A 12,479-nucleotide genomic window follows, 5' to 3' on the forward strand; every position below is an offset into this window, starting at 1 on the left:
GTGTGTGTGTGTGTGTGTGTGTGTGTGTGTGTGTGTGTGTGTGTGGGATTTTTCTTAGGAAATGCTACCATCCTGGAGTTGCAAGCTCACGGAGCTCCGAGCCCCCCCTTCCCCCCACCTACCCCACTGGAGGGAAAGCCCAACCACAGGACACAGCCCGGGGCACAGCTCTGTGTTTGATCATGATTCACAGAACGGTGGCTCTCAAGCTTTGGTGAGCCAGAACCAGCTGGAGGGCTTGGTAAAAATGAGAAGGCCCTCTCATACCCAACAAGCCCAGTAACTCTGCTATATGCCAAGACTGGAGAGCCAATGGCATAGGAAATTCCCGACCCCCCATGGGCTATTTCCAAGGCCAACAAAACATAGCAACTGTGTTCAGGAGACAGAGAGATCTGCACTGGAGCCACCATTCTGCCATTTAAAAGCCACACGAGGGGCCACCTGGCTGGTGGAGGGCTACCTGGCTGGCTCAGTGAGTCGAGCTTGTGACTCTTGATCTCGAGGTGGTGAGTTTGAACCCCATGGTGGGCATGGAGGCTACTTAAAAAGAAAGAATGAATGAATGAATAATTTTTCGAAAGAGCCACATGATATGAGCGAGCTGCTGGCCCACTCTGAGCCTTTGTTTCCTCATCCGTAAAATGGGGGTGATAATATCTACCTCCCAGGTCGATGGGCAGTGAATGACGTTCAATCATGTGCATACATCCTGTGGCATCACCTTGTTGATCAACGAACGCGGACTCCCCATTCCAGATACAACAGAAAAGAAACACTGAAGATAGAAAACGCTCATAGCACACAACGCAACGTGTTATGTGAATACTGCCTTCGCCACCCTCCTCACAAGTGTAACGAAATAACCATTTGTGCAATTACTAAGCAAGATCCCCCCCGCCCGCTGGAGTAGAAGTTCCAGAAAAGCAGGGACTCCACCGCTGCGGACTCGAAACCAAGCTTGGTGCCTGGTACTTGAGGCGCTCGGTAAATATTTACTCAGAATGAGTGAGTGAGCAGTGGGGTCACCTTAGAAACGTGCATATGTGCGCGTGTATATGTCTACATAGGCTGGAAGCCTCCGGACCAAAATTTGAATAGTGCTTGTTTCTGAAGGTAGACCAGGGTGGTTTGCACGGTAGTCTTTTTTGCTCGTCTGTATTGCCTGAATTTTCTGCAGTGAATACACGAGACCTAGTCAGTGTGTCCTTAGGTGAACATGAGAGGGGTTGGAGCCACCTATCAACACACGTTCCTTTGTGACGTCCAGCTTCCTTCTATATATATACATGGCCTCTAGAATTAAGAAGGTAGGAGAACTAGAAAGTACATGATTTCTAAAAACGAGTCGCATCTCTTTTGATCTGTCAGTTATCCTGTTCTGAGCACGCACCGTGCAGAAAAGAGTTAACACACAGCAAGCCTGAGTCCGTGGCCTCCAGAAAGGTCTGCTTACTGGGTTGGCTCCCCGCTGGTGCTCGAAAACTTGGATTTCTGGAGGGTTCTCGCCACCCTCAGTGGCAGGAGTGGCTCCCTGTGCCTGAAGTGTCTGTGTAAACAAATATGGCTTAGGCTGAGCAATTGCTGTCCTTCTGGAACCCAGCGATTTTCCTGCAGGGTGCCTGCAGGACCGGCACTGGCCCCCTCCACCAGGAAAACCCTGGACACCGGGTCCCTAGCAAGCATCCCTGGTGGACAGCACCTCACATGTGCTGTCACACCTCGCTGCTGGGGAATTGAGCGTGTTCTGCGTGACTCCCGGGAGAGGGCTCTGGAAGCTGGTACCGAAGGGGTGTCTAGAGCAGCATCTAGGGGGGAGTTTGGCTGTCATGAGAGAGAGATGGTCTGGCGACCTTCTCGAGAGAGAGGTCTGTCCATGGGGAAGGGACGGACAGGCACCTCAGGACAAAATTCCTTTAAAACTCTGGGTCACCCAGGACATGGGGCAGTCAAAGGATGTTGAGGAAGGCTCGTACTCTGATTCATTCGTTCATTCATTCATTCAACCTACACCATGGGTGCCAAGCAATCTTCTAGGTACTAGACACAGAGAGTTGAGTAAGATTGATACAGTCACTACCCCCAAGGAGCTTACACGATATGCTGGGAAGCCAGCCAGGTAAGGACACAGACTTGAGATAGAGCACTTACAGTGGTCTCGCCGGGCACAGAGAGGTCTCAGTGTTTGGGCTGAACCCTCAGCGGTGGTGAGACACGCATGAGGACATCTAAAGCGGCTACATTCCATGAGGCAAATGGAAAATCTTGAGGCTAGAATGAATGTGGTGTTTTCAAGGAACCAGAGGAAGCCCATATGCCTCCAAGCGGTGGGAGGGCAAGGAAATCATTCGGAAATGAGTGTGGGGAGTCAGGGCCTTGGATGTCATGGCCAGGAGTTGGGGTTTTATTCTGTGCCCAATGGGAAGTCATTGGAGGATCCTGAGCAAAGACTCACACGATATGATGCAAAACTGAAAACAGTCCCCCTGGTTGCTCTTTGGAGAACGGATTGTACTAAGTAGAATAAAAGCCAAGAGGTACAGTGCTGTGGTCCAAGCAAACAATGATCCCTAGGGTCTTACCTCTTACTTCCTGTAACAGCCCAGAGATAACGGACTCCCACCAAACCCACTTTGGTCCACTGCAGGGGCAGAAGGTGACCTCCTTGGGTATGGCTGTGCCTTGCCTATTGTCATGGTAGGGGTCAGAATGTCTGGAGAGAACTAACCAAGCCTTGCCCTCGTGCCACCTAAAGATGGCAGCCTCCAAGAGAACATGACGGTCAGAACTGGAATCTGGTATAGCCTCATGCAGGATGACCACGAGATTCCGCCAGGAACTCTAGGATACTGGGGAGAGGGGGGTCCAGGGAAGGGTTGAGAGGTGCCCAGGGCTCCTACCCTGTTCCCAGCTGTTACTGAGCCGTGGACGCCCAATGCCCCATGCCAGGCTGGACAAGCCCTAGCCCTGTCTTCCTTGCCCAGGCCACCCAGTGGGCGGCCCCTCTTGTCCACATCTGCTAGTTGTGGCCTTCTCCCCTTCCTTGTAAAGTTCTTCCTGTTACTGAGACTGATGTCTTTGGCTCTGGTCCCCTGACTGCCCCTGGGCTCTCCACAAGCGCTGAACTGTGATGGGCTTTGGCTGCCTAACTCAACCAGGATTGTCAGATTCGCTGGCCCTTTAGTCTGCTCTGTGTATTTTGGTCGGGAGATTGGAAATACGGCCTTTCCTTTGCACTGACAGCCAGAGCTACGTGAACCATTTCAAAACCACGCACTTCCTTCAGCTGGGAATTCTATTACACTCTAGTTCTGTTTTTAAGGAAAGACGTTGACTTGAATCACCCGAGCAACTATTTCATCTGACACAGGGGGCCCGTTGGGCTGGAGTTAAGTGGGGGGCTGAAGGTATGCCTCCTGCTTCCTTCCTTCCCCGTGGTTTTACAGGCTCTTTGCCTCCTTCAGGACAAATATTCCGTCGGTAGGAATATAAAATGCCTGTGTTCTTCACTTCCTAGCTTTCCTTTTCTAGGCCCTCCCGTCCTTGCCGACCCCTCTTTGGGAGTGAACTACAGCGAGACTCATGTGTAGGTCTAAAAAAACCCACCCTCCCTACGATACATGATACCAGCCAGGATATTTCTGACGGGTCCCCATGAGTGTTTGCTCTGGGCAAGTGCTTCTCTATCGTATATGTACAAAGCCCTGGGGATCCTGGACTGACTTCCTCTGACACCAGCCCCAGCCCAAGTCTCCTTCCCCAAGTGATCCGTGCTACCTGTCTGTAAATAGACACCCAGACCTCTCTGTATACATTCACCTATATTCTAATATGCCCGAGGGTCCAATACATCAGAAAGATACCCAGCTTATTTTTTGCCAAATGGATAACGAGTCAACAGAGTCTATTGAATGATCTAGCTTTTCCAAACAATCTAACATGCCATCTATAGCCAATAGCAAATTTTCAAACGTATATATGGCTATGCGTACATATATGTATATATAAAATGTCTGTCTAGATAGATTGATAGATCTCGATTTAGCAATTATAGATGGTAGATATATATTATAGTCGATATCTGTGTCCACATCTGTATCTGTTTGTCAACCTGTCTACATAACTGGCCCATTTCTGGTGCTCTACTATATGGCATTGGTCCTCTTGGGTATTCCTGTACTAATAGTATATTGCTTTGTAACATTTTTAAGTCTAACACAAAAGGAAGGCCGTGATAACCCGTGTGGTTTTGGTGTCCGTGCTGAACAAATGTAGATCCCTCGTGTCACAGAAAGAACCCAAGAAGCTTACAGAAGAGACTTGCCGAACCTTTTGAGTCTCTCCCTCCTCCCCATTGCTACCAGGGCCCCATGAGGGTCTGAGCCGGGCAACCCGAGCTCTGGAAATCGTTTTCAGGAAATACCGGGCCCTGGCCTCTGGCCTGGCAGTTTCCTTCCCGCTCCGCTGGGGCCCTGCTGACAGTAAGCCTGCTTCCCAGGAGAGGTGCAGGGCCCAAGCATGGTCAGACATGCCCCACCCCATGTCCCCACACGGTCTGATCCTCCTAATTATCCTGCCCCATGTCAGCTGAGGCCGACACCCAGAAAAGGCTAAATCTCCGAAAGCACTCGAGCAGCTCCTGAGAAGCTACATTACAGACTGAAATGAGTCCCGTTTTTAATTTGATTTTTCTTCCCCTGTAACAAGCAAAGTTCACATTACAGATAAATTGCCCGGAAATTCCAATTTAATAAGCCGTATGCGTTTTTCAGGCCTAAAAGCATGGAAAACATCTTGCACGCTGGTGTTTTTATACCAAAAGTTTTATTAAAAAGACAGCTTTGAAAATGTCAGAAATTTACATAGAGCGTCTGGCGAATTGGTCAGAAGGGCTGATCTGACAAAAGGGCCCATCACCCAGGAAGTGGAAAAGCGGCTTGACTGCTGGTCTCGAGCTGCTCACCCCTGTGGGGTGGAAAGCTCTAGGGTTGGGGAAAATCACACCTACCCTCAGGCTCTGGCACGCAGCTCTCAGCTTGCATTGTGCGGGCACAGGGTAACACGACGTTGGGCTCAGTCAGTGGGGTGGCCCCTGTCCTCTGTCCGTGGCTGGGATTCTGAGTAGAAATAGCAAGCTGGCATCGTGGAGACCCGGGACAAGGGCGTGCCTCCCCAAGGTCTCCGATGGGGAGAGACGCCAAACAAAATAAATAATAGAGGGAGACAAAATTAAAGGCCATGTGACAACACAAGAAAACAGCCGCAGCAATGGATACCTGATTGGTTTTTTAAGGAAGAAAAATCGTGAGTAGCTACCATGTAAAACGCTCAGGCCCTTGCTTTCTCTGGGAGGGTGACGGGGTCAGGCTGACTGCACCCGGGGCCAGCTTCCAAGTTCACGTCTGTAAAGCTTCCCACTGAATAGAACTGCTCCTTATCTAAGAGAAGAAACGGAGCATCAGGAGACCAAGACCACAACTGAGCGAGAAACAAAGAGTATTGTTTCCTTGCCAACATGAAAAGCCTAGATAATTTAATTCATTTTCATTTACCTTCTAAACTCTGACTTGAGTCATCAGGGAATAAAATACGGTCCATTTAAATTTTTGATTATCTCCAATATTGAACTGTCTGAAGTCACTCCTGGATCCACCGTGAACTTGTTACCTGATGGGAACACTTCTCGCCACTTCTTGGCTGTGCTGCTTTGGGCAAGTTGCTAAGCCTCTCTGAACCTTGGTGAGCTTGTCCGCAAAGCAGGGATGATGCCAACTTCATCTGGTTGCTGGGAACCCCAAAACTGAGCCTGGTGCTGACTCTGACGACCTGGGCACAGGGCCGGGCACAGTCAGTATGTGCTAGCATGGCACTTGAACTTCATCCAGACGTCTTGAAGTGGACTTTGGTGAAAGTAGCCGGCCTGCAAGGGCCCCTATTATCTCCAACAGGCTTTCTACTCTATGGTTGTGCCCAGCAAAGACCTAGAAGAGGAAGTGACTAATTCTCACTGGGGAGCTCTTACAGAAGGACCAAAAAGGGACATTTCAGCCTGGTCTTTGAAGACAAGTAGAAGTTTGCAGGTGGAGATGTAAATCGATGTCGAAAAGAGAGACAGATGTTTTTATTTTATCTTTTTATAGTTAATTATGTTAGGCGACAGCACAAGCAGGGGAGGGGCAGAGAGAGAGGGAGACACAGAATCGGAAGCAGGCTCCGGGCTCTAAACCATCAGCACAGAGCCCCACGCGGGGCTCGAACTCACAAACCTCGAGATCATGACCTGAGCCGAAGTCAGATGTTCAACTATAATAAAAATATAATAAAAATTCTACTTAAGGTTTTTTTAAAAACACACAAGCAGGACCGACTGGGTGGCTCAGTCGGTTGAGCGTCCGACTTCGGCTCAGGTCATGATCTCGCGGTTCGTGGGTTCGAGCCCCGCGTCGGGCTCTGTGCTGATGGCTCGGAGCCTGGAGCTGCTTCGGATTCTGTGTCTCCCTCTCTCTCTGCCCCTCTCCTGCTTGCACTCTCTATCTCTCAAAAATAAACATTAAAAATAAAATTAAGTGAAGTGCATAGTAGATTTTAAATGAGAGGAGTTCTGCGAGAACGAAGACATCTACAGGCTGGAGTTTAGTAGAAAAGAAAGTAAGACCATGAAAAGATCTAGAGCATCCAGCATCTCATCAGTTTCCCCGTCTGTGAAATGGGAATAATAATATTATCAGCCTCTCAGGGTTGATGTGAGGCTGAAAGAATAGGTACAGGGCAGTCCTAGAAAAGTGCCTGGTGCATAGTAAACACTCGGTTTATCATGATTAAGTGGGCACTGCACCCCTGAGGTTGTTCTAGAAAGACCAGACCTGATGCCTTGTAGGAAGCATTAGCAAGGCCCACCCCTGGTGTTGCTCAGCAGTCCAGGGTCTGGCTCATCTACTTTTGCAACATAAAAATGTGATTTGATTTGACTGGCGCACACAGAGGTGCTCAGTTCTGTTCACGGGACCCCAAATTCACGAGGGACTGCAGTAAACCAGAGTCCTTCTCTCTAAACTAAAGTGAGACACTATGTTGGAGGGTCTGTCAGTGCCCAGCAGAAGCCCTGGGACGTCCAGAGGCTGGTGCTGAGGCTGCAACAGAGCCTGGGAGCAAGCGGAAGGGTCTCCCTAGCTGGTGGTCACACTGGGACCACGTGTGCGGTGCTGCGTGTCTCCTGGAGGCTGTTCCAGTGATTTCTCATCCCTCAGCTCCCTTCTCGAGGCCCCAGGCTGAGCACCCCTCCTCTCTGTGACCACAGCCTCCCTCGGATAGCAGTCACATTGCCCAGTCCCCGAGATCGCCTCCAAGTCAGGAATGGCAGTCCCCTTCTCCTTGGCCACACACGTGTGGACAGCTCCTTGAGTCTCACCTTCTCATGAAGAAGCGACCCACTACCCTTGGAGTCATCCTCGCTCTGTCCTTGGAGATAACTCGTTCTTAGGCCTCGGCAATTATCTTTTGACCACGCTTTAGCAAGTTAGCTGGGAAACAGCTTAGAGTGGGGGTTCAGAGCCAGGGCTCCGGGTCCGCGTTCCGACTCTATGACCTCGGTAGGTGTGTGCTCTGTTCTTCAGTGTCCTCGTCTGTAAGTGGGGATATCATACCCACTGTCTTAGTTTCCTATAGTCACCGTAACAAATGATCGTAACAAATTGCTATAACAAATCACCACAAAATTGGTGGGGCTAGAAATTGATTCTTCCCCAGTTCTGGAGTCCAAAACACCCGTAGCCGGCCTCACTGGGCCAAAATCAAGCTGGGCCACATTCCCTCTGAAAACACCAGGGAAGGCTCCTTTGCAATACTCCAGTCCCTGCGTCCACGGTCACGGGGACTTTGGCTCTCTTCTCTGTGTCTCACATCTCTCTCTGCTTCCCTCCTAAAAGGACACCTGTGGTTGCAGATAGTCCCAGTGATCCAAAATCACCTCCCCACCTCCAATTCCTCCACTTTATTAGCCCTGCAAGGTTTTTGCCACATAAGGTAACATTCACAGGTCCCCAGGATTAAGATGCGACGTCTTTTCCACTGTGAAGACGAAGACGGCAATTTGCCCCAAACTCTTAATGGTTCAATCAGGTTTTAAACATTCTCAGAACCAAAGCCAGCAGTATAAGGCAGAGATGATTGACTTCAGGCACCTTTGCCTGACTGATGACCCATCAGTTTTCATGTCTCTTCAGGGGAATATATTCCAAAGATTGGTGGGGAATGGCAGGAAAACACAAGCATCTCTCTGGCTCGGGTATCAGAGTGATTGGAGAAATTGCCATGTGTCACTGGGATAGTCCCCCTTTACCCAAGCCCCTTGGTTCAAAGAAATCGGAGTCCTGTTCAGTTAGAATCTCCCTGGTAGGTGGGATTTTCATTTCTTACCTAATGCACATTTGGTTTGAACTTCTTAGAATGAGAATGGGTTACTTTTACAAAACCCTCAAAAAATACTAACATTTTTTAATTCTTTGAAGGTTTCCCATTATCCAGAATCCAAACCCCTTACAACAGTGGTTCAGGGTCTTTATAATCTATCTAAACTCATTTCCTTTCAGTGTCCCCTGGAGAAGGTATGTTCGGACCACAACCATCCACCTTCTGACACCTAAACACTCATTCACTCAGCAGCTGTCTATTGAGTATTGTGTATGTGCTGAGCAATGTTTTCAGAGCTGTTGTCATGACAGCAGACAGATGTCCTTGCTTTTGTGGAGCTTATGCTCTAGTTGTGGTAGGGTCCCCTCCTTATGGGGAGGGGAAAAAAAAAACTCAAGGCAACCTGGCTACACGCATACATGACAATATCCCTCACGACATTGTAACATGAGACCATTTAATCAGACTGCATGTTTGTGCGTTACCATATATGAGAGACAAAGAAATAGAAAATGTATAAAAAATATAGGATGTGGTATCTGGGGCTCAGTTCTTCGGGTACGAACCCAACTGAGCCATGCCGGCATGAATAAAGTTGCTTCCTGGAAAGAAAAGCCTCAGTGTCACGACTCTTGTGCAAGGATCCTGCTACATAGTAAATCTCTCTGTTCCATGTGTTAATTCATTTTGTTCTCTCTTCCTGACCTGTCTGCCCTCTCAATCTCTGACAGCACCCCACCCTTTCCTCCAGCCTTGGTTCAGATGCTACATCTTCTGTGAGGTCCCCAGGGTTACCCTCCATCAGAGGTAATGGCTGTTGCCTCCAGGCGTCCATGAGTCCTACCTGTATCTCCATGGTAGGGATTCTCCCACCGGCTCTGCACAGGGACGCACCCAGGGTATAAAAGAAACACAACCGGACTTGGACGGCCATGAACTCTGCCTCTGTGAGAACCCAGCAGATATGAGCTCTCTCCTCACAGGCTTGTCGTGAGGCACAAAGGTGGTGCACGCACCAAATATTCAGCACAGAGTTGGTCAGCCGTCATTTTCTAAATGAACAACTCTAACTGTAATGATGTTTTGGGGGTCGTATTAAGAATTTCCCGGGAGCACCTGGGTGGCTCAGTCGGTTAAGCGTCTGACTTCGGCTCAGGTCATGATCTCACGGTCCATGGGTTCGGGCCCCCCATCGGGCTCTGCTGACAGCTCAGAGCCTGGAGCCTGCTTTGGATTCTGTGTCTCCCTCTGTCTCTGCCCCTCCCCCACTCATGCTCTGTTTCTCTCTGTCTCAGAAATAAATAAACATTAAAAAATTTAAAAAACAAACACAAAACCAGAATTACCTGGCACCTGGGGTGCCTGGGTGGCTCAGTCAGTTAAGCCATGGACACTTGATTTCGGCTCAAGTCATGATCCCACGTGTTTGTGAGATCCAGCCCCTGGGCTGGGCTCTATGCTGACAGTGCGGAGACTGCTTGGGATTCTCTTTCCCTCTCCCTCTGCACCACCCCCCACCCCTGCTTGTGTGCTCACTCTCTTTCTCTCTTTCTCTCTTTCTCTCTTTCTCTCTCTCCCTCCCTCCCTCCCTCCCTCCCTCCCTCCCTCCCTCTCTCCCAGGTACCTGGCCTGAGAGCTTGTGCCCAGTACTCGGTGAACATTTCCTGAATCTGTGCTGAGTGTAATATGATGTTGTTTGGGATTTTCTTCCAGGTATTCCATTTACAAGGACCCAGCCGGCTGGCTGAATATCAACCCCATCAATGGGACCGTTGACACCACGGCCGTGCTGGACCGTGAGTCGCCATTCGTCCACAACAGCGTGTATGCAGCCCTCTTCCTGGCAATCGACAGTGGTGAGTAATTTTTAAAGGGCCACCAAGTGTATACGTCTCAGCGGTAAGTGTGTTTTCGCGTGTTACATTTCCTCTCATAACACCTGGAGGTGTTCTTGGGAAGAATACAAATGTGAGGGGGCGGGGGCGGGGAAAGCAAACGCATAAACACACGGTGAGTCAGTTATACGCCGGGTTCTCCAATCTTTGTCCAGTTAGAGGTCAGAGTGGTGAGCTCACTGTGCTTCATCCGGGGTAGGCGCCAGGGCCAGGAAGGCACGCTGACGTCCTTTGTCTTGGCATCATGCTGTCCCAGAGGGCCTCGCCAAACCTGGCGACTGAATTGCCCCCGCAGCTTTTATCCTGTTATCACAGGAGACCATGGAAAGACATCAGGTGCACTCAGCGAGGAGCTTCATGATCGCAGAACAATTGCTGTTCATTCAGAAGCTAATGATGCAACATCCAGGTGCCAGACTCCCTTCTGGATGCTGGGGATACAGCAGCGAACACACAAAACCCACTCTCCTTGTGCCGCTGATATGCTCACAGAGAAAGGAAGAAAATTGAGTAAAATACGTAGTACACTTTGGGGGTTGGGGGGATGAGAACGTACTATTTATGTATGAAACAAGAAAACACAGAACAGATGGTGGATGACAGGGTCCTGAAGTTCTCAAGAGGCAGCCCTCGGGGGCCCCCCGGAGCAGTGACATTGGAGCAGAAACATGAAGACAGTGGAGAAGGGAGCCCTGAAGTTCTCTAAGGGAGGAGCCAGAGGGCCAAGAGGGTCGGACCAGAGAGAGTGGGCGGGACGGGAAGGGGGTCGCCCTACACCACCCTCCGATTTCACTGTGTGTGAAATGGGACGCCGTTGCCAAGGGCCAGGTAGGGTTCAATGTGACAGGATCGTGCTGCCCTGTTGAGAGCAGACGTGGGGGACAAGGACACAAGTACAGAGACCTCTTAGGAGACTGGTGACCATGTAGGCATGACGGGCGCTTGGACCCAGAATGGGAGAGGAGAAGAGGTCATGGACCCGGAATGGGAGAGGAAATGGGAGAGAAGAGAAGAGGTCAGATTCTGGAGATAGTCTCTATGTTTCAGACCCAAAGCTAACAGCAGCTGCCACTGGCTGAGATGGGGGGGTCAGAGCCGGTTTGGAGGTTAAGCTGGTGAAGATGAGATGTCTATCGTTATCGATCACCTGAGAAGGTTTGCTCTCCCTCTTATTCTCAAAAGCCCGCGGTTCGTGGCCCAAGCTTCAGTTTAGAGTCCCGTATATCAAAATGAGTATTCACAGGGCCTTTTACGTGCCCTTCGTTACACTCGATAACAGGTGAACTAAGAACTCTCAGACTCCGTCTCCGTGTGCTAGGTACTGACGTGGAAGCCGCCTACGGGATCAGGTGTCTGAGAAGGGCACGGTCAGCGTGGTGTATGATAGGCAGACAGGGCTTCACGGTGAAGCCAGCCTTTGAGTTTGGCCTTGGAAGGCAGGTAGGATTTGCACCCGTGGCAGGGTAGGAGGTAAAGGTGCCCAAGAACACAGAGCAGAGGAACCAAGACTAGGAGGGAGTGTGGTGCGGGCGGTAAGAAAGGGAGAGAGAAGCGGTACATCCCCTGTGAGTGAGCAAGTGGAAACCTGTTTGGATGGAAGCCAAACAGTCATATCTTCAAAGCGTCTCAACATCCACATGAGTCATTTCACAGAGGCGGCAGCCAAAAGACCCCATAGGTTCTTGAGGAGGAAATGGCATGATGACGTAGCACACAGACATTCGTCCACAGACGCTGGGCTTGGTCCGGGGGACCCAGAGTTGAATAATGCCTGGGCCTTGTGTTCCATGAGCTAATGAGTGATTTGGGGAGATAGGCCAATAAGAAGAAGACCACAGTGCAATGTCATAACTGTTCTGATGGAACTAAGCCCAGAGGGGGCCCTTGTCCAGCCTTCGTGCTGGTCACAGGGAGCTTCTTGGTCAAGGGGATCCCTACAGAGTGATGAAGGAGGAGTTGAGGAAAAGCAACACAGTTCTGTAATCCCATTCCCATTCTTTATTTTTTTATTTTTTAAAATTTACATCCAAATTAGCATCTAGGGCAACAGTGATTTCAGGAGTAGATTCCTTAAGCCCCTTCCCCATTTAGCCCATCCCCCCTCCCACCACACCTCCCGTAGCCCTCAGTTTGTTCTCCATATTTATGAGTCTCTTCTGTTTTGTCCCCTTCCCT

General features: G+C 49.9%; 1 protein-coding gene across 3 annotated transcripts in view; it reads left to right on the forward strand.

Moving 5' to 3' along the window:
* CDH13 (cadherin 13) overlaps positions 1 to 12,479 on the forward strand; it is a 1,039,621-nt gene that overhangs the window by 994,912 nt on the left and 32,230 nt on the right. For all 3 annotated transcript variants that reach the window (XM_049622721.1, XM_049622720.1, XM_049622723.1), the window contains one exon: positions 10,123 to 10,265. In XM_049622721.1, coding sequence (XP_049478678.1) covers positions 10,123 to 10,265 — 143 coding nt within the window. The remainder of the gene's footprint in view (positions 1 to 10,122; positions 10,266 to 12,479) is intronic.

Source organism: Panthera uncia (assembly GCF_023721935.1).
Source record: "Panthera uncia isolate 11264 chromosome E2 unlocalized genomic scaffold, Puncia_PCG_1.0 HiC_scaffold_20, whole genome shotgun sequence".
Classification (NCBI taxonomy): domain Eukaryota; kingdom Metazoa; phylum Chordata; class Mammalia; order Carnivora; family Felidae; genus Panthera; species Panthera uncia.